The sequence below is a fragment of the Sander lucioperca genome, chromosome 10 (assembly GCF_008315115.2).
Source record: "Sander lucioperca isolate FBNREF2018 chromosome 10, SLUC_FBN_1.2, whole genome shotgun sequence".
Lineage (NCBI taxonomy): Eukaryota > Metazoa > Chordata > Actinopteri > Perciformes > Percidae > Sander > Sander lucioperca.
Genome location: NC_050182.1, coordinates 12,496,642 through 12,519,031, shown reverse-complemented (window position 1 = coordinate 12,519,031; position 22,390 = coordinate 12,496,642). Strand labels below are relative to the sequence as shown.

Genomic DNA, 22,390 nt, shown 5'->3' with positions numbered 1-22,390 from the left:
CCCGCCCTCAGGCATCAGCCAGTAGTCTGGCCGAAACAACTGTCATTTAGAGTGAGTGGACATGATGGGGAAGACCGAGCGAAAGCTGGAAAACACGAATTAAACGTCTCAAGAAGTATGAAAAACAACTTTTAAAGTTACTTGTGTAATTGTTAAAGCTTACGTCGGCATGTGTTAGTATCTTACAGGTAAGTTATCACCAAAACATGCGTGTTTTTGTCTCGAGTGCATGAGTTGAAATAAAAAAAAAAGGAAGCTAACGTTTTTTTTTTGCTAACAAGCTAATGTTTATCTTACCGTTCCCCCTCAACACCACCACCTTCTCCGCCTCTAGAGGAACAGCGACTTTGGCAGTACGTCTTTCTTACTGCGAGGGGAATTACAGCCTGTTTCGGAGGATGTCAGCCCCCAGCAACTCGCTTCAGCAGCCGAGGGTGAGACGCAGCAATGCGGGCTCCCCCGGCTCGTACAACAACAACAGCAGCTGCCGTTTGCACCCCATCCGTGCCACCGTGCCCTACCAGCTCCTGCGTGGGGGTCAGAGCAGCCCGACGCGGTCACAGACCCTCTACGGTGGTGCCACGAACAGCAGGGGCTCAAGTCCCCCCTCCAGCCCGTCACTCAGTTCAGGAAGTGCAAACGCCAAGCAAAGACTGTCTCCTGAAAATAAGGACTCCTCGTGTCCCCCAGACTCCCCAGTTTCCAGAGGTAAAAACGCTTTTCTTCATCCGTTTTGCCTTACATAAGCCAAGAAATGCCATGTCACCACGTGCTGTTGCCCACTGATAATTTATCATGGTAACTTTTTTGTTACGGTAACTGGTATACAGTTACACAGTTTAATTACCGTAGAATGTTTTAATTGTGCAAAAAATGGGGAGAAATATTATATTTGAGGTAGTAAGCTTTACGTCTGCAGCAAGTTTGGAACTTGATTAGCAGAAGGTTGATGCATTAATTATTTTGCCTATCATCCACTAACACAATTAGGCACTTATAAAGAGAATAGAGTGCACTATTGGCTCTCTCATTTCCTATGGACCTTTGACAGGAGAGAGGGGGAGGAGAGAATTGGCAGAAAGACATGTTTTCAGTTGTAAAAGGGGCCACGTCGGTCCCAGTAGAGGCAGTGCTGAGCGAATAGTCAGGTGTTATTCTGACCTCACTCCATACATACAGCATGGAGGACACCACATTAAGAACAAATGCTGAGCTTCACCATGTTGCCTTACACATTGATAACAGAGGCTAGTACTGTGTCGTTCAGTGTCAAGCTAAGCTGTTCCTTCAAAGTGATATAGAGATAAACAGGTCCAGATAAAAAGGACATGAGAGTTCAGGCAGCCCTAACTCCGCATTTCCTAGTGTTATACTAAATCTCATTTATGTGACAGCCTTTCCTGCCAAATATGAACACTGTAGCTGTTTTTTCCACACTGGTAGCAGTATCTTTTTGTAGGCCAGAACTGAATTTTTTTTTTTGCTGGAAGAATACTGCTTTTTCTGTAAACCCTGTGTTTTATGTACAAAACACACACATAACCACACAGTATATGGCGAGGCACATTGTGATATGTCTGAATACAGCTTGCTCTTCCAGTATGTGGAGACAAAAAGACTCCTTCTAGTTCTGTTAACCTCTTCTGACTCTGCATCAGTTCCCATGAAAAGCACAAGGTATTCTAACTACGAGAGTGTTCTGTAGTTTATAAGATTAGGTCACAAATCGCCACGCAGCAACCACAGTACACCAGCTGGATCAATGCTACCTTCATTAGTCACATTTAATAGCTTCTCCCTCTTACATTTTTGTGCCAAAATGGCAGCCCTCTTGTTACAGTGCAGGATGGTAGTTATTGTGGAATTGTGTGTGGAATTTAATGTTTGTGATGTGCTTCACATTCCTGAGTTCTTTGAATGAGATGACCTCCAACCTTGACCAGTGTACCATGCAAGGCAGGAAACGAAATCTCCTCCATAACAACTGAGTAGGCAGACTTACCAGGCATGACGAATTTCACCCGTGTTTGGCTAGCGTTTGGTGTTGATTTCCCACCCCAGTGGCATACCGCACATACCTCAGTCCTTCTGAAAGAGACAACCTCTAACCCAGGCCAGTGTATCATGTTAGTGGTGACGATGGAGACTTAACCCTCCTTCATCGCTGTGACCTCACAGTCCAAACACGCAGGAGAGGCCTCAGATGATGACGACTATGATCATATCAATGTAGGGTCGGTCGGTGGCTACTAGCAGTCAAAAAATGCAAATGTGATTGAGTCATCTTCATCTTTCATTACAGCAGCCCAGCTTGATGTGACCAAAGCAGGAGGTTTTGCTTTGTAATGTATCATTCATTGTAGTACTTTGAACCCACTTGCAGACATAATGCTTACCATTTGGTGGGAAATTAAGCCCAAAGTGTCTTGCACTACCATAAGTGTTAGTGCCAAAAAATGTCACACTGGTAATGGACTGCACTGGTGTTCAAACAGTTCAGATCATAGCCTAATGATGAAGGACAGAGTGAAGAGTATTATATTCCACATAATGACCTTTTAGGTTTACCAGCATGACATCATTCACTTACCACACGGTCCCAACAATGATAGTCCTGCTCTCTGTCAAAGTGCCAGCTGTGCTGAAACAGCCCTGCTTCATTGTCACTCATTCAAACTGCAGAGTAGGACCAAATGTGAAAATGAGCGTGTTGTCCAAATCAATGAACTCTGGTGGAACTGTGCAGTGTTTTCTGCAGTTGTATTAGCCTGCACATAACGGACTGTGTAGCATCTGGTTAACCTTAACTTTGACCTTAAGTTTGCTCAATCTTTTCCGCTATAAAAGTCGGAATTGCTAGCACTTTTAGCATACCCTCCTCAGCCATTGAGATGCACTCAAACTAGTCCAAGCTAGCTTGTTGTGAGAGGTACCCACTGGACTCATTGACTGATGCTAACGATGCTACAAGCCATTTCCTGACCAGCTGAGGGACAGATGCTGAAACTTATTTAAAATATCATGATGACCGCCAAGATTTATATCATTATTCATATTGTATGAAAGACTTTAATTACTGCTTGCAATAAGCACACTTTTTTTTATCTTAAGCAACTCATGTAGAACATTTTTGAAATAGGAACTGCAAGGGTGGCCTAGTGGTTAAAGAGATTCTTCCATGAATATGTAATTGATGTTTTGTATTTAAATGATACTGTACATAAACACACAGTATCATAAGCATTTACAGAATCAAAAATCATACCAATTCAATTGTTATACAGTGATTAATATGACAAATAATTTTGGCAAATAAGTCATAGGAAGGCATTTCAGTATCTGTATAATCAGACACTGTATGTATTGTTTTGATTTTCTCCTAGCACCCATTCTTAACAATAAGATAACAATAACCAAGCTTGCGTCTTGATAGTGGTTAATTCCATGTTTCATTACTGTGTAGGTAATTTGAATTAAATATGTCCAAGACCATCTATGTGTGTCTATTAAAGTGATACATAATGCAGTGTTTTCCATAGGTTTGTCGAAGACATAGGTGCATGTATTTTGCAGAGGGTTTAGGGGTCCTACCTGAAGAAGATTTTAATAATTTTGGACGATTAATTATTACCATATCTGTCTGAAATGTCTATAAAAGCTAGAGCAGATAATACATAAAAAAACAATCAAAAAGCTTAAATACTTGCTAAAGAAGTCCACTGGGGACCCACTACAAAAATGAGATCGGTTTAAAAAAGTATTTTGTTAGTTTTGACGCTCACATTGATTTTACATTCATTCCCTTGGTGGGGAAATCCCTGCATAAAAGCCCTACCAGGTTTAGCACAAACACAAATTTCAAAAAACATTTTACTGAGAAATTCTGAGTTACCAAATGAGATTTTGTTCTGTGATCACAAGATAAAGCTAAGTTTTAGTGATATATATTTTTTTCCTTTCAACAAATGTCGTGCAGCCTTGTGAAAACCTGCAGGAACCATCTGCTATGGTTTACTGATCTGGACCACATGTTTGTTTTCACATTTTGCTCTACAGTTAATAAACCACCCATTTATCCCCTGAAAATGCAGAGACTTTTTCACAGCTTGCAGAATGCCTGGTAAAGAAAAGTTCTTATTAAAAATGAAACCTGAAAATATTCCTTTTAATATCACATACACCGTCAGCAGATGGACTGCTTTGATGTCTTGTTTCACACTGTTTCTTTTTTCTCATCAGGAGATTATTCTAGTCTGGCAAGTGGGGAGACGATGGAAAATAACCACAATCCCAGTTGTGAGAGCACTGGCTTGGCCTATATCAATATTGATGGAAATTTAGCCTGCTTCCTTTGTCTACAACGCTTCAGGGAATTTTACTGTAGCCCAGTAAGCTTACTTAGGCAATACCTTTGGGTGGTTAGGCCTGTGTACTCTATGAACAAAGAACAACAATGAACGGCTATGTAGTTCTGCTAGGAGAGGGGTGCCTCATGGAGATAGTTTAGTCTGTGTCTGTTGGTTTGTGTTCATGTTGGAAATGCCTCTGCCTAAGCCTACTCAGACAAGGAATGGAACAAATGAGCATGTTTCCTGATAATCATGTTATTCCTTTATTCTGTCTTTGATACGGAAATGAAGGAGCTTTCATTTGCTTTTAGTAGTAGCACAACGTGTAATTGAGGCTAATAAATTTAATCCAGCTCTTACTGCAGTATCATGTTATTCTCAAGCTAATGTCTTTGTGTTTGTGTGTTATGTCTTTCTCTTATTTTTTTAACTGCGTGTCACTGCAGGAATGTTGAGTGGATGCAGGCAGTATTAATGTGCATTGTGGTGTGGTTGTTTATGAGTTCTTATGTGGGTGGTGTGTGCCTAACTGTTCTGGCTCACAGCAGATTGCTCTCATAACATCAGATACTCCTGCTCAGCCATTTACATTTGCTTCAGGCCTCAGGTCTCAAGCCTGTTGTTTGCCCTGCACTAATACTTATGAGATTAGAAAAATTGTCCACACTTTAAGAACAAGAACAGATTGCAATGCCAGGTCTTGTCTCAATAAAACACTGTTAATTGCGGTAGTTAACAGGTGAAGATGTTAATGGTTGTTAACAGGTGTTGATGTTTTCTTCTTTTTGGAGATATTGTGTAACTTTTTTTCAGCCAGCGACCTGAGTAACAATTAATTCTGGGATTGACAAATATATTTCTATTCTTGTAATGTGAAGATTTACCCACAATGCTTTCTGTGCTCCCACTACAACACATTTAAGGAAACTAGGCCAAGAAAAAAACAAACTTATTTTGACAGTAAGACTTTGACAATTGCTTTTAGTTTCAGGTCGTTATGATTATTTGCCAAAAATGCAAACTATTGTATTTTTGTGTCACTTAAAATATGGCCCCCAGTCCTTGGCTACACATTTGTACTGAGAGATTTATCACACAGTTACACTTTAGTACTGTATGTTGAACTTAAGTCTTATTGACACAATCAGGAAAGTTGGCACACCGAATTCAAAGATGCCTCAGGGGGGTGTTTGGGAATATTGCTTACTGTGTTTGTGTTTGTGTTTGTGTGTTCCCAATTCACAGCAGAAAGGTCCAAGTTACAGGTTCGGAGTTCCAGTGCTATCCGGCGGACCTCTTCCCTGGATGCCATCACAGGGCCATACCTCACTGGCCAGTGGCCTCGGGACTCCCATGGACCCTACCCTTCATGTATGAAAGACAAAGCCACACAGGTACATACCATTCAGAAAAACACTATCTTGGCTAAAGGCCTGAATAGGGGTGGCCCATATCATATTATTTGTTTATAACAGAGTTGCAAAGGAGGAGGAGCCGCTGGTTCTGGAAGTGTCTTTCCTTTGCAAATTGTGTATTCCCATTGCAAAATTGTTTTAAACAATATCTTAATGCTACTAAACAGAAATGTGTGATTCCCATAGATAATGCAATGATCCTGTTGGTCTATGCCATAACCTCCACTTCGATGGTAGACTGGTCAAAATGGTACTATCCATGAGCCTCGGCTGCTGTTGCCTTGGAGAAGAGGCCAGTCAGAGGCGCAAATTCCACACTCACTTTTCATTTCTCCCAGCAAATTAGGGTTGTTAGGATTTCCAAAGAATTGTTGGTTTGTGTCGTAGTAGCTGGTAGAGGAGACAAATTTACAAGCCGAGGCCAAAGATTTAATAAAGTTATTGTAATCTGGTGGCTGGAGTCTGCTGCTAATACAGGCCAAATCGACTTTGATGTAAAGATTTTGAAATTCCCTCATAGCACTACATTTTAATACATTATAACACTTCATAAGACCTATGCATGGATTTCATATTGAGCCTCATCACATTATTCCTGGATAGCAGCCCACACATGATCACCCACTAATCTTGCCATGTGACGGATGGCTAAATGCAGTTTTTCTCAAAAGAGCTTAATTTTTGGGTGGTTGTTGGTTTGGAGTGGCTTTGTGTTATGAAAGAATATTGACTATGCATGATCATGGCAAGGGCTGCTCCCTCTTTACTAACAGAAGCCTTTCATGTGTCTGAATGAAGACCGCCAAGCCTAATTTACATGGGCTTCATCCCTTTAACCCCTCATTTGCCTCGCATTTCTTTGTGTGTAGGCTGAGGAAGTGGTGAGAGGGCCTACAAGATCTCTTGAAGTGGCTGTATGCAGAGTAAATACCTCTTATTACAGGGTTCCTGTGCAGCCCTGGACAGACTGGACAAGTATGGAAAATCAATTTGATAATTATCAGGTCTTGAACGTCTGGGCACGTATACACAGTGTTCTTGTAGACATACTGTTTTTTGGCACATTGTGATAATTGCCTGTGCTATAGTGACATGGCCTCGTTGATATTTTCCCAGCCATTATTAGCAAAGATCTGATTGAAGGCTGACTAAAATGCTAATCCAGTTTAAGAGATTTGTGTCTGTCAAAGCTGTGGGAATTTGAGATGGAAAACATTTGGCTATTTTGAAATGATGTGGTGGAGAGTGACACACTTGAAAATCCTTGAGCGATTAAATGCACAAACTCCCCCAAGTATAGTGAGAGACCACTTCCTGTTAAAAGGCTATGCCTGGGCCCAGCTCTCTCTACTAGACAACAACAGCTGAGAGCAGCAGACAAAAGGCTCCTGGCCTCTTTTGTTGTGCATTACACAAGTTCAAGACAGCCTCTCTTTTGAGCTGTTATGTAGCCTTGCATGGAGGTGAAGTTGTTTGCACCTGTCCCCCAGGCTGTGGCTGAGTCGAGGAGAAATCCCACTGCTTACCACCTGGCCCTCGTGGCTGGACGGCCCGCCTGCCTTTTGTGTGGGAGTTGAGGAGCAGAGGGCCCATACATATGCTAATCACTGTTCCAGGATAGGTCTGTGTGCCATAGGCCCTCTGGTTACAGAACACAGAGAATGCCTGTATGAAGATTAGGGCCCTGAAACACCAAGCCGACCTCAAAAGAACTAGAACCGACAAAGGCAGACTGATCAAACATTTTGCATCGCCTCACGTCTTCTGTTAAAAGTTGCACTTGAACACAACACAAAGACTACAGCCGATGGCTGACCATTGACGTGCATGTACGTTCTGCGCCTGCATGAGAGGAAATGACTAATGAGCAGTCTGCATTTGTAATCTGTCTTTCCGTTATTTTTCAAACAAACCAGCCTGCTGTTTTTTACTCCACTGTGAATATGCTTAAACTGTCTCATTATAGGACTGGGATATAAAATGAGAATATCTCGGAAACATTTGGAACTGAAGCTGTAAACTTTGCTTCCCAGATGGCTTACGATTAAAAACAATGGTGCCTAACACAAGTTGCCCTCTAATGCTTAACGACGGCCTGCCGTTAACTAGACATCCGTCTTTCGGCATGGTGTGTCAGGGTCTTTAAAATGGACGCACACAATTAATCCTACTTTAGTGCTATATTACATGGTATCTGCTATCACTGTGCCCCATTTTTGCTTTATATGAGCGTAATGTAAACTGTTTATCATTTATGTGAATATAGAAGAATGCACTAAGAACAAACAACAAAAATGCCATCGTAGAGACATTTATCTGTTTTCTGTAATGCTCAATGAGTTTTAGACATGCACAAGATAACAGATAAACAAAGCCAACTAACCAAGTCAGAATGCATGTTCTGCTCATCTCTAAAATACATCAAATGATAGCAGTATAGCAGTGGCACTCTGCTCACATGTCTCAACATGCAATCTAAACAAACCAGCTAAAATTCCACTGCACTTCTATTGAAGCCCAGTCATTATTTCCTGCTTTGGAAGAGAGCTGGATTCTTGAGGATGTTGCCTGCATGTAACCCTTTGGGTGGGAAGCATAATGGGAAGCAAGCTGCAGGCTACGGTAACAGAGTTTTATCTGCACAGCAGTACATTATCAGGCACAACACCTGGTAACCAAGTCTACAAAACACAAAACTCAGTCCGGAAGTTCAAGAGCTAGAATGATTAAGAGGCCTCTGGGTTAAATAAAGGTGGGTGTTCTTGTTAACAGTTCGTAGAGGGGGAACCATGTCAATCAAGGAAAATAGGCTGTAGTATTTTTAACTGTCTTGTCTTACTATGTATACCTGGGGGAAAATTAGGAGTTACTGAAATATTTACCATAAAGAAAAATGTAACCCCTACCTTGACACCTGTGGCCCCAGAACATATCTAAAGTTTAAAACAAAAGCATGGATAAATATAGAAAGTCCCTTTTGTGTCTGAAACACTGAGTGCATGGTAATGGATTTATAAACCCACAAGCACATATGTTTAAATGTCAGTTAAATGCCAACAACTAGAGTACTAGGTGCAGGCTTAATTCTCACCTCAGTTGTCCTCATTAACTGAACTTTTTTGTATTCTGAAAGTTGCTGTCATCACTTTTAAAAGTAAACACATATTCATTACCATATGTCAAATTATAATGTAAAAACGATTCATTTGTTTTAAGGCTCGTGAGAATGAAGTAACACTTGAATATGGAAAAAAATACCACTTGTAAATAACTGAATAGAATGGGTTTTTAATTGAAATATGTCAAATAACACCACTTTGTTGTGCCAGAGTGACAATGAACCCCTACCATGATCCCCTCCATTTTTTTTTTTTTGATTCTCAAATTTATTGTGCTGATGAGTCATTTTTTATGCTTATTCATGCTTAATTACTCATTTCCAAGAAACTTATGAGCACATTTCTGGTAAGCACAAGATTTAAAGTGGTGCTTTTGCAGGATTAATTGTGGAGAAACTCAGTTTTACAGATGGTTAATTAACTACATTTATATTGTGCTTTTCTAGTCTTAATCACCTCTCAAAGAGCACAGCTCTGTCGATTACATCAACTAATCGATTAATCGACAAAATCATATAAGTGTTAGTCGACTAAGAATTTCTTTAGTCGAGGACAGCCCTACTTTTCATTTTTACCAGTATTGCGCAGCTTTATAAAAACCTACACATATCACTTACTGCCAAATGAAAGTGTTTCATATTTCATTGAGTTACAAGTAGTGTGTAGCACTCCCTATTTGACGTCATAGAACATCTGTGAGAACTTAGTTTTTCCTCAACAGCTAAGTCCACAACTCTATAAAGCCTGTCTGCCCTTTTACAGCAATCTGCATTCTGTATGAACAGATTAAGCTGCAACATCAAGTCCCTCAGTGTCTGGCAGAGGCATCAAACAGCACAATCCCTTCCATAGGCCATGCACAAAATGTTAATGCTAAAGGCTAGCTTCACATCTGCCATCCAGCGTAGCCAAGCACAGTGGTCCCTTTATGAGAGCACAAGCACCCATTTAATTCGCTGTCCTTTTCTGGGGAAACCAGCGCCAGCAATCCAGTGCAAAGGGCTTCACGGGTGTTCCTCATTATTCACAGTGTGATATTCCATATCATAAGGCAAGGCTTCTGCGTTAGTTGGAGAGCCATAGAGGTTTTTCTGTTTGTGTGGGGTCAGACATAAGGCAGTGTAAAGCCACTGACATTTAAGATGTTTTGTACTACTGTGCTGACCATGAAATGTCAGATGTTTGAGGATTTGTTTGAGGACCAGAGGAACTGTTGATATGCATAATCAGGGGGATGTATGTGGTTTCAGACAACCCTATGAAACCTCCTCAGCCTGTTTCTGTTTTTTGCATATATTTACATAAGTTAACCGTTTCCTTGTTTATGCAGTGGAGTTCTAAAAGACATGTTCAGTGAGACAGAACTCCCTCTATGCTCTCTGGTAGGGAATGTTTTGTATATGAGATGTTTTCTTACTATGTTACTAACGACAAAATTCTCTGTAGACTCATTGACCTGGGATAAGCCTAGCATTGTGCTGTACATATTCTGCCAAATCAGTGGTGTTTATAGGCTAAATAGTTATACTTATTTATAGACTAACTAAAGGTGAAAAGATGGAAACTCCAAGGTGGGAAACTAGCACCTGCTTAGTAAAGTCCTTGTAAATGTCACCTGTGGCTGACAAGGCAGGTAACCATACATTATTTTCTAGCCCTGTAATTATTTTCTCAAACTATATTTGGCTTGTTAAATGGCAGGTGGATTTCAGAATGTACTAGTTGGTTTAGCCCATAGACAAAAGAAATAGTTGTATGCCCTGCCACAGATGTTACCATTATTATTTATTATTATAACATTCTTACTAATGGAAGCAATCAAACATGCTATGACTTGTTTTCTTTCTGTTGAATGTAATTCTTTCCTCAGGGACGGCATCTTATGAGGCATCTGTTTTCCTCATTTTCATTGATTCCAGATTTTCAGCTTTACTTTTGAGCAGACAACACTCATTACTGCTTTTAGCCACCTCTTTCTCAACTGTTATCCAAACATTTTACTTTTTAAGGTATTTAGTTGATGCTCACTGACTTCACAATGAGGCGGCACATCGGCTATTCATTGTCTTTATCAAGGACATTTCATAAGTTTTTTTTAGGAGAGGTCTTTGTATAAGCTTTTAGTTTCCTTCTTCTCCTGCACAGGCTTTTATTTACTTTAAATTCATGTACATTTGAATATATGTAAGTAGAAATGTGTGTGTACATATACTGTATTTTTATTGTGCAAACAAATAAATATATAAAATGAATAAGGACATTTAATAAGACATGTGACTCTTGATGGGCATATATTCAACAAGACTGAACAATGACTACATCTGTGACCTTTCAGTTATTTGATGCCTGTAAATGTTTGGCCACCCTGCCACGTTAACAAATCTCAGAAGCTGCAGCTTACTTAATCCTAGGCTTTAGTGGAAATGTACTGTATTCTATTTAGATATATTTGCATCTACACACGATGGAAATGTTGTAAAGCTCTTGTGCAGGAGTACATCATACTTATCTTTGTGTGCCTATGCATCGTAAGATATGCTGTTTGGTGGCCACAGTGTTGGACAGTACATTTAGTGCATGTATCGATAGCATGAGTTGTGTCTGTGTTAGAGGAAATTATATAGTTGTGTAATGTATTTATGTGTTTCAGACTCCAGGTCTCTGGATTGATGAGGGAGCAGAACAAGGAAGTCCTCACCAGCGGTCAGCCTCCTGGGGCAGCGCGGACCACCTCAAAGAGGTAGATCCAACTGTCTTAACCTTGCTTCACCCAAGTCACAGCTGCTTCTGACAACAAACTCCACAAATAGGCAGATTGCTTACACTACTCCACTGTGTTAATCCACTAACCCTAAGATAGACCAGACTGGTTTAAAACAATCACACAGCCATTTCAAAGAGCGTTTTTGTCATTTTTTTTAAGGTTCATTCCATTTATTCAAAATGTGTTTGATTTGTCGGGGTCTGAGGTCAGCCTAAATATTACGCTCCTTAAAGTTGGTTTCCACTCCTGTCTATCTGCTGGGCTTGGTGGCCAACCAGCCGACCACATGGAGCTATTAGGTCTCCAACTCTCCAGACCACAGTCTAAATTTAACCTCCTTCTCTCCTCTGTTTCCCATTGAACTGCACCCTTGGATCTCATTATGGCCTGTTGTTTTTGAGAGACGGTGCAGGAGCTCCTCAAGGGTGATCCCGCCATATTGTTCCCACCTTAGCTTGTAAACTGATTCAGGGTAACTTATGTTGCTTAAGCCTTTAGATGACCTATACCCCTGCAACACAATAGACATTCATATTTTCCTGTTTCCGCCAACAGATTTGACATCTGTGTGTCATCAATATTTATTTTCAAAATGTGAATGGTACACACGTCTTGGGTTTTGGTTAGTATTGGCCACATTCAGAGCCGTTTTCTACAAACTCACAAGTACACTTTCAAGAATCCACTTTAACCAGTTGTAAAGACCACTACGCAGAACTACATTCCAAAAATGCCAAAGAGCGTGTTATTCCAGTTCATAATAAGTTTAACTTGAATGGAACAGGCTTTGCCTTTACTGTGTTGACCATGTGTCGCCTGGCCAAGCTACGGTTACACTTGTCTGATCATGCTAGGTGCATTAAAGCTGTGGTAGGCAATTTATTTTTAGCATTGTTGGGCATAAATTCCATAATGACCTTTCAGCATATTTTACTTCTAGTGTTCTGGGAGAAAACTAGACGTCTGTACCGCTTCTTGGCTCTGTTTTCAGGTTTTAGAAAATCAAACTCGTTACTGGAGACTTTGGCCTATCACAGGTAATTTCAGAAAGAGAGAGAGCGTTTCTATTGGCTGTTCTACGCATGCATTGCCCGTGCGACTGTACTTCGAATTCTGGAGTTTTGTTGCTTTTTACCCACTGCAGCATTAAGTAACATTTTGATGGGCAAGAATTGGATTTTAACTCTATTACTATTAAATTGTTAAGATGAGAAATGAAAGTGTTGAGGCTTTTATTGTGAATAGAATTGGAGACGATGTGGGTGTAAACTATCGGTAGTCACATTGCACTTGAGCAATGCCAACAGTTGTAAAGGGGAAACAGGAAGAGAGAATATTTTTAAATCATCCAATCGTGGTTACTCGAGATCGCTGATAGGTGATCTGATCACCAGTCTGACAGGCTGCAGAACAATATGTAACTGGACATAACATATTATGGATATGCGGAGCGGCTTTCAATTTCATCAATGAAATTGGCTAACCCGACTTGGCTGTTCTGCCCCCTGATTGGCTGACGTGCTGACATGCTTCTGTGTCGATAGCATGCTTGTCAGTTATTTTTGTCATATTCTTTATTGCAGCGGCTAATTATCCACTATACATTTAAACCTAACGTTACAATAGTTCACTCAATCACTCTTAGCAATCTCCTTTTAGCGACTTTCTCGCTAATCCCACAGTTGTTTACACCATAGATTTTTAATATTACAGCCTATGGTTTACGCTATTAGCTCTGTTAGCTACTTTCTCAACCGTTAATGTTAGCTGCTGTTAGTGCCCAGACTTGATGTTACCGCTTCACCAGAAAAATAAACCGTAGGGTGCAGATTCTAGATATTATAGTTATGATAGTAAGTTAGTTAAAATTGCTTTAATATATGCGTAGGAAAAACCAATCGTCGATCATTCCTTCAGTCATCAATATACAATCTGATCGCCAATCGGCACAAGCCTAGAAGAGACACGTTTTGCCATATACAGCCACAAGAGATGCAAAAAAAAATATTTCCCGACTATGGACTCACAGCGCTGTGATCTCATGAAATCTGATTGTTTGTCCCTGTACAACTAGGCCCGCTAGAAAAATATAGTGTTCAACTTTCTACAGACAATCGTAGGACCTTGGCTTGTACGATCAATAGCATAGCACAGTCAGGAAAACCTTTCTTTCTCATCCTCTAAGTTTACCTTAGGATTGCCTGGACTTGTCATTATCGACAGCTGCGGTCACTCAATGAATGATGTGAATTGTATTCTAGCTCTTGAACCTCTGCAAATACATGTGTGGGAGGACATCTATGAAAAGAGCAAGTCTCTTTGTTGACTGTGTTGCCAGGTTTACAAGATCAGCGTTGAAGACCACACCTTTGTCTGCATAGTTCAACTGCGTCTGTAAGGCTCACAAAGGGTGTCCTGTTTTTAGGCTGATACTGGGCCAGATGCAGAAACACCCATTGACCTAACTTGTTTCATCATCAGACATGCGTGGCTGATTATATGCACTATAGTAGCCTGCAACAATATTCAAGTGAAGTCAATCTTTATGGGCGCACACAGTGGCATAGCACATATTTTTGTGGAAGAGCCCAATAGTGCCATATTAATGTTGCTAGCCATGGAAGAGAAGACAGCCCAGCCATTCTTAAAATAAGAAAATATTTATTTAACAAATGACACAATATTCTTATCAGTGTAGGTTGTTATTGTTCCACCAAACACTAACCTGGTCAGATTTATTATTATTATTATTATTATTATTATTATAAGATGCAAGTTTTGCAGCTTTTTACTTTCCATTATAGTAAATTGAATATCTTTTGGGTTTAGGACTGTTGGTGGAGCAAAACAAGATATTGGAAGACATTTCTTTGTACTTTAGGAAATTGTGATGGAAAATATTGGTTGCAGCCCTGGGAACACCTTATGGCTTTATTCATTTCACTGTTGGGAAAAGTTAAAATTCACATGTTGACAGTAATATTGCCTTCGCGACTCAGTTGTGATCTGTCATTTGCTGAAGTGATGTTACTTTTTTTCCAGCAGATTGCTAAACTGAGGCTGCAGCTGCAGCGCAGCAAACAGGTCAGCCGGCAGAGCAAAGACAGGGAGCAAAGCTCCCTGCAGCTGCAGCAACAAGCGCAGCATGGCACTGCATGCCAACCGCAGGTAAGTTATTCATGTCAATATTCTTGCCATGCCAAACTGAATCACCGGTAGCTCTTTTCAGGTAAAAAAAACATTTACTCTGACTTTGGTGATGCAAGATTTTACCCTGACAGCGGGTATATGAGAAGGTAGCTTAGTAGCCAGGCAAAAAACTTACAAATGAAACAGACGGTAACCAAACCATACCACAGCTGTTGAAGATAAGAGAACTGAACATGCCAGTGTTGAGCAAGGTGGCTTTCAGTCTTACTTAATAGTGTCCAATTCTGAATCAGGGTTTTACTTTTTCATTTGCTACATTAGTTTAAGTTTAGTAATTATAAAGCTGTAGGTTATCATCAGCATGCAATAATTATGTAGTTGGTACACCCATGGAGTGTAAGCAGACTCACAGGGTGACATATTTAAAATCTGAAGTAAATAAATAAATAAAAACCGATAAGTTCGTTGGCTGCTTCGCTGGCAACTTTACTCTCGGACATCATGCATTGAGCCAACTAAGTAGGTGGCTCGATATACGTATACTATACAAACTATCATTACAAGAGAATCACAATAACACAATAATTTGAAAGTCACAATAACTATCTAAAAAAATAACAAAATGCGATATCATAGATCATCACCAATCTCAGAATTAACTGTCTCGCTAGATACAGTGTATCATGTCTGTCTGCTACAGCTCAGGGTGTGTGGAGTTGCTATGGCAACAAGTGACAGCGCTAACATAGCTTTAGCTCAACGGTCCTAACAATAACCACTGATACAATTACATCTAAACAAAATTAACAACATCGGCAGTCATACATACCCCTTAGGTCTTTAGCTAATGTCAGGCAGCAACTTGTTATTTACAAATGAACAAAATAGAAGTCTTAAATCCTCGGAACTGCGCTAGCGTAATGGGTGACAGCCATTTCTGCTACAGCGCCGTTGTTTTATGAAAACGCTACTAATCAAACATGCAATAATAATCTCAACACAATGAACAGATTAACTACATTATTAAAACACACTACTATGGTGTAGAGTAAAAGTGAAAGTGCCTGTTTATTTTTATATCACATTTTTGTATGTGACTTTTAGGCTTGTTTATAGGCCATATGTGATCATTATCCAGGTTTATGATGTTGTTTGTTGCACTATTTTGACTGAGGAGGTCTAGTTAATGTGTCCATTTTGATCAGTTCTGTCAAAAGGAGAAGGGGAATGTGTCTGGGCATGCTCTGTCCTCTCCTTGTTTGCAGTTCATTCATTAACAGATGCCCAGCAACAGTACACATCAACCACTGTGGGAAAATGAACATAAACAGTGATATGCTATGCCCCATACCCGCATGTGGCAGATCACAATCATGGCTGTGTTTTTGTTCCCTATAATATTTAATCCAACTTCAGTAACATGTAATTAAACTTAATGCCTCACCCATTAACTGTCTCATTAAACTGGATTAGTGACGATTCAATACTGCAAGCAGATCTCGGTGTCACACATATGCAGTATTATGTATTTAATTGCACAATTGATCTGAATTGTGAGATGATTCATTTGATGTGTACATAATTTTTCACGTTTTTTATTTTTGTCAGTCTTTTCAGTACAAGGGAACTTCGTCCGCCCTGTCAACAATCCCTGTGCCAAAATCCCTCATATGCCGGGTGCCGAGCAGTGTGGAAGGCATCAGCCACGAGCTAGAAAATGTGTTTATCAGAGAGGACTGGGAGCAGGGGATACAGGTAGGAATGTGTACACACACCAGCAACGGGTCAAGCAGTTTTTAAAAATGATTTAAAGTGCAAGGTTAGTGTGTACTACATATGACAAACTCACCTGACACTACCTAATCTATCGATTTGCAGGTAAGGCTTATCCTCTTTTATCCCAGTTGAATGTCAGATTCATGTCACATCGTACAGACTGTAAATACGATGAGCCAAGTAGGGAAAGATTGTTCATGGGAGCTTCCTAGTTGTAATTATGAGTAGGATTTTTTTGTACAATAAAATATCTCTGTTGGTGAAAAGAACTGCATAATTGTCAACAAAATTGTGTCAAAGTGTATTAATGAAATACGATCAACGCAGCTAATTAAAAAGGAGCTACATATATATAGTATAGCCTATGCAGTTTATCTGTAAGTTCACAGGCTAACTTGATAGGAAATTGCTACATAATGTAACACAATAGAAATTTAGGATTCATTTCTATTTTTCTGGTGTGAGTTCTGGGCTTTCACTGGGGGTATGCGCATCAACTCTCCAGAAAAGCAGCACTTTCCTCAAATTGGCTCCCTGGATTGGCATATCCTGGCTGCTGCACCTTAACTACTCTTTATTCTTTTTTTAATTTTTTTTTTTAGTGCGCCCACTGTCCTACAGGTGTCAATTGATGCAATGCTACTTGACACAGACATTGTTTGTTGCACCTAGCATTGGGCAACAAACATTAATACTTGCTGAGTCTGTGAAATATTTGTTAACATGAATAATGTTTGTTGATAAAGGAGTGAGACAGGCCTATATGTTCAATTTGAATTACATCAGAAAACAGAGATTTCCCTCAACACCAATCAAACTTTACGTTTATAAACATGAATATGCTTATGATCAAAATAGCTTTTTAGGCTATGCTTAAAATGTATTGCATGCACACAAACAGTCTTGTAAAGTCACTTGTTGCAGCATTGTGCACCATACTGTCAGACAACATATATTCTCACTCACACTGAATTAAATCGCTTAGAGACGAGGACACCTGTAAATCTTGACTGATGTGGGGTACTGAACCTTGGCAGGTCTGTAAAATTTCCTTCTTAGAAAGTCATAGACACACACGCACACAGTTTAAATGTGTGCGTGTGCATATATAAACATACCTACCACTACAGATTTACAGCCTGCTGTGCACCAAGCACTTTTTTTTCCTGCTCTCCCATTTGAATCGGTTGTGCTAAAGCAGAATGCTCTGCACACATCACGCTAGTCATCTACTGTCAAGTATTACCATCTGGTGTGGTGTTTGCTTTTCCAACTGCCCTTTAAACAGAAGACAAACACACCAAAGGCTTTTCAGTTACAGTCATTATTATATTTAGGACGTTTTTGCTGATGCTCTTAACCCAGAATTACATTGTCCAGTGAGTGAGCAGGTAGCTGTTCAGCGAGTTGCACAGGAACAGTTCACATGGGATTTTCAAGGACACATTGCCTGTTATGGGTGATTGAATGTAACCTTTGAGTTATGATTCTCTTCAAAGAAGGTGCTAAGCATCACCACTCTGACATTGTAGGATCAATGTACGTTAACGCATGACCTGTCACCACCTCCTCCGCACTCTGACCTCTAGGCCATGGATGTGGTGGATGGCCGCCGTGCCCCCTTCCCTCTGCATCACTACAGCAGCAGTGGGGACACGCGTGACACAGACACACAGGCCCCTTCAAGTGGTGACTCCAGCCCGTCTCCCCGCCCCTGCTGCTCTGACCACGTCAACTCTCCTGATGGAAGCCCATGCTCTGCAGAGGAAATCGACAAAGGTGTGCTTTTTGTTTGACAGATGCCACTTTATGCCTGATTTTACACATCATTGTCTGTTTACAGGTCTTGGGGAGTGTGGCTACATGCAAAAGTTGTGTAAAGCAAAAAAACTTTATAAATTGCCTCAAGTTATGTTACGAAATTAAAACATGTGGGGGTTTGAAACAAGTGAGCTTACCAGACCTATGTTGCCTGCTCCTCATCTCTGCTTGAGGCTACATTAACCTTTACTACTTCAGGTAGCATAGCACACCTGAAACTCTGACCAAACTGTCGGCAATTGAGTTGCATTATGGGTAATGTAGGGGCAAGGTTTTAAGAAGGAAGACGTGGAATAAAATAGATGTGAATAATTCTGCTGCATCAATTTTAATAAACTTCCAACTGGAGTCTGACAATGTTATAGGAGTGCAATGCAAAATCGATGTACTCTTTAAATAAAATGTAAGCAATAAGGATTTTTTATTTATTTGCTGCTTGCACTTATTCTAGTTTTGAGTATTTTATTGGTCAATTGTTACTTGCATGCGTCTTAAAAGGGTCACTTAAGTAACATAGATTGTTCTCTGGTCTTAAAAAACGTTGACAAAGATACATGGACAACACTGCACACTAAAAGCTTTTGAAAGGGTATGAACCTCAATACTTTTTGGTTAGATACTGAAAGCTGACATCATATTCTTGCTTAGAATATTCTTTCTTGTTTTTTATTTAAATTGGAATTTTGACAGTTTTTAATAGATTGTATTTTATTTCAGCAAAGTGTCTCTATGGAAGCTTGTGTTTAACATTTTAGTAGTTTGGCTTTTGTTCAATGAAAAAAGTGTTTTGTAGAAAAGGATGTTAATACAGTGTTGATTTAGTATCAGTATAGAAACTTGTATTTGAAATCTTTTTCTGATATACTGCCCTACTCTAAGCACATTGCATAACTGTGTTTTTTTTTTTTTTTTTTTCCTTTTTCCTATGTTATATTATTTACGGTATTTCCAGACAGTTTGTGCAGTTCTCCTCTCCCAAAGTTTGCCACATCTCCCAAACCTAACAACAGCTACATGTTTAAACGGGAACCTCCAGAGGGCTGTGAGAGGGTCAAAGTGTTTGAGGAGATGGTGTAAGTATTTTTTTATTTTACAATCTGTGTTTTTAAATGCACCCTGTGTGAGCACTGCGTGTACTGACCACTAAAAGAACAATAGATAAAGTACTGTACTATTTAATGGACTCAGAGATCCTGTCGGAGGATAGTACAACAAAGATACCAAGCTTATTTGCATTGTACGTAGGTGGCAGGGATCAGGGCAAAACTGCTGTGTAGGATAAACACCTTGTATTTAATCAAAACAGTCATATAAATAGAATATAACAAGCAAAAGTACTGAGCTCAACCTTCTTTATGTTTTCAGGTCTGGCAAATCAAAAGGCTTGCCTCTCTTCTCGTGCCCTGACAAAAACAAGGTGAACTTCATTCCCAGGGGCTCTGCCTTCTGCCCTGTCAAACTCCTCTGCTCCTCCCTCTTTTCCCCCGTTTCTCCCTCGTCCTGCTCCTCCGACAGCCCAGGGCCTCAGGTGACCCCAACTCTGCCAACTGCACCACTAGCTACTTTTCCGGCCTCCGCTGACTGGAGCACCAACACAAGCACAGGCATAAACATAGACAACAGCACAGACCGCCAGAGCCCCGATACAGATGTGGGGAAAGATGGCTCAGCACAAGTTCTCCTCACCAGCTAGTTCTCAGGTATTCATAACCAAACCACCTACAGCTGAAACATTACAGCTAGTCAAGTGGTATGGTTTAAAACAATAAAACGAAACAAAAAAATCCTTGCACTCCGTTAATCTTAACGTTAGCCAGCAGGGAGTGCCCAAGGTCTAGAAATGAGAAACACAAAGTAGTAAGCTTGATTGTTTGGTCATTGTCGTCCAGATTTAAGAGTGCTGACCTTGGGAACAGCCTCCCTTTACCCATCACTAACCTAGCCTTCTCATCTGTACCATGACAACACCCATAAGAAAAGCAGCTTTGCTTTCTGTTGCAAAAAAAAGAAAATAAATTACTTCTCAAGTGATTGTGTTATGTGGCGCTGGCAGTTTTATAAAGATTTAATTAATGGAAAAAAGCATCTGCACACTCAAGTCTGTGCAACATCCATTTCATTTAGCAAGCTTTTGGTCAGACTTTCTTCAAGGCAAAAACATGTAGCCAGTAACCAGTAAGTCTTGCTCACTGTTCTTGTAGCGCCAGCACCTCAGCTAAGCCTGATACAGGGTGAGCTGTGTTTTTTCTCTCAATTAAGATGAAATTAAAAAGGAAAAATCTTAACTAAAATAATACACTTTCTCATGTTATCTAACCAGCTTATTGGCTGTTCGGTATTCAGCAACCTAACATCTATGTGTAAGCTTTTTGACAGGATGGGAAATGCTCGATTCATGTATTAAGCATATCAGGATGTCTTACAGTCAGAATACATTGCCCCGCGTTAATCACAATGTTTGCACTTGTTGAGTCATTGGCTCAGAATGATACAGGCCATGGCCTATTTTTAATTTAAAAATATTTGTAGCACAATGTCTTTGTGAAACCAGCAGTTGCTTGAATGTTGCAGCCAACAGCTTTTCTAGTTTGATCACTATGAAAACTTGGTTAGCTCAACACAAAATGCAAATATCAGCTTTTTCAATGACCAAATAACCAATCACAAAGAGCACACCTCCCCCATTGCCCTGTTTTATTGCCCCACACTATACATAACAATAACTCAGGTCATGTGGAATGTACTTGCATGGACTATGTTGCCTTTCCCTAGTGTTTATAACTTTATTCTACAGAAAGATATTCCAGTCTTTTGCAGAAATGTTTTATTTTTTTTTCCCTGGAGAGGGAGCTTATTATGGACTTAATCAACCGATTGGTGTCACATCTTGTGACAGATGACTTTTGCGTTAACCTTAACCTGCGTTAAGAGTTTCAGGTGCTACGACACATTCCAGAGATCGCCGTTGTATAGGTCAACCGCGAGTACTCTTGTAAGCGGAACTAGCTACATAAGCTACATCCTTCCAAATTGAGAAGTTGACAAATATGTTGTTTGTTTCACCCCTTTGTTAAATATGTACCAAAGCAATTTGCAGAACAATGACAGGCCTGTCATGTATTTGGGACACAAGAGGCACAATTTTTGTGCCAGAAGCAGAATGTTTATTTGCATTTCGTATAGTTTATAAACAGTTCATCGACATATAAACACTCGTTGAACCAAGCCTAAGCACTTACTTGGAAGGTAGATGATAATCATTATTTTTATTTTAGACCAATTTGTAAGTTAAAACAATCAGAACTTGAGTGTGCAATTGATTTTTGTTTGAAGTAAAGCTACACTAACAATTTTTGTGTAACACAGTTTGGCTCAATATTCAGATCCAACCAGACATGCCCTAACGTTACCTGCATGTTTTATCCCCAGAACATAAAAAAAAAAAAAAAAAAGTCATGACTGATTTAGAACAGGTAAACTTTGAAAGGGAGAATAAAACTAGCAAATGTTTCATTCCAAAATGTTGGTATATTAAGCCATTTGCACACAGAAACACAAATATGAACAATATGCAACACATTCCACAAAAATTAAGTTGAAATACTCTCCTGCTTGCAGCTCCAAGAGTTTCAATCATACTAACCGATTTTATTCACAAGCTGTGTATTGCGCATTTTATGTAGATCTTGTGTGTGTTTTTCAATAAAGAAAACAAAGTCTCTTTTTGGATTGGTATTTAATCTTTTCAAAGGCCACAGACAGATACATTGACTAATAATGTTAATATTCAGAAGCATGTAATTTATATACAAATAGGAGTCAAGGTAAGGCAGTCTGTATTTGGTTACGATTTAAATATATTAACAAATTTCACATGGCTTAAACATCAAAAATGACACTAGGCTGAGTTGCAACAAAATAAATTCACAATCAATACTTTATAAGAAATCAAATAATTATGAGGTTCTATATTTTGTGATTTAGATTAAGGCGTTT

The 22,390-nt window shown here is 39.7% G+C and overlaps 1 protein-coding gene across 3 annotated transcripts; it reads left to right on the top strand.

The window, feature by feature from the left end:
- Positions 1-22: 22 nt before the first annotated feature.
- LOC116036141 (glucocorticoid-induced transcript 1 protein-like) lies at positions 23-21,846 on the top strand. Of its 3 annotated transcripts, none has more exons than XM_031279635.2 (9): positions 23-188; positions 335-708; positions 5,598-5,743; positions 11,534-11,623; positions 14,690-14,815; positions 16,415-16,552; positions 18,163-18,352; positions 19,347-19,467; positions 19,760-21,846. In XM_031279635.2, the coding sequence occupies exons 2-9, from the start codon at positions 399-401 to the stop codon at positions 20,085-20,087; spliced, it is 1,449 nt and encodes a 482-aa protein (XP_031135495.1). In that variant the 5' UTR covers positions 23-188; positions 335-398; the 3' UTR covers positions 20,088-21,846. The 3 variants fall into 3 exon arrangements, with proteins under 3 accessions (XP_031135495.1, XP_031135494.1, XP_031135491.1); XM_031279634.2 differs by having other exon boundaries at positions 24-188; positions 5,595-5,743; positions 14,693-14,815; XM_031279631.2 differs by having other exon boundaries at positions 24-188; positions 5,595-5,743.
- The last annotated feature ends 544 nt before the right edge of the window (positions 21,847-22,390 follow it).

Bases quoted from the DNA above. Each gene is read 5' to 3' on its own strand.
- LOC116036141 (XM_031279631.2), top strand. From the start codon at position 399: ATGTCAGCCCCCAGCAACTCGCTTCAGCAGCCGAGGGTGAGACGCAGC. The intron at 709-5,594 runs GTAAAAACGCTT...CCCAATTCACAG, and splicing joins AGACTCCCCAGTTTCCAGAG to CAGAAAGGTCCAAGTTACAG. The intron at 11,624-14,689 runs GTAGATCCAACT...CTTTTTTTCCAG, and splicing joins GCGCGGACCACCTCAAAGAG to CAGATTGCTAAACTGAGGCT.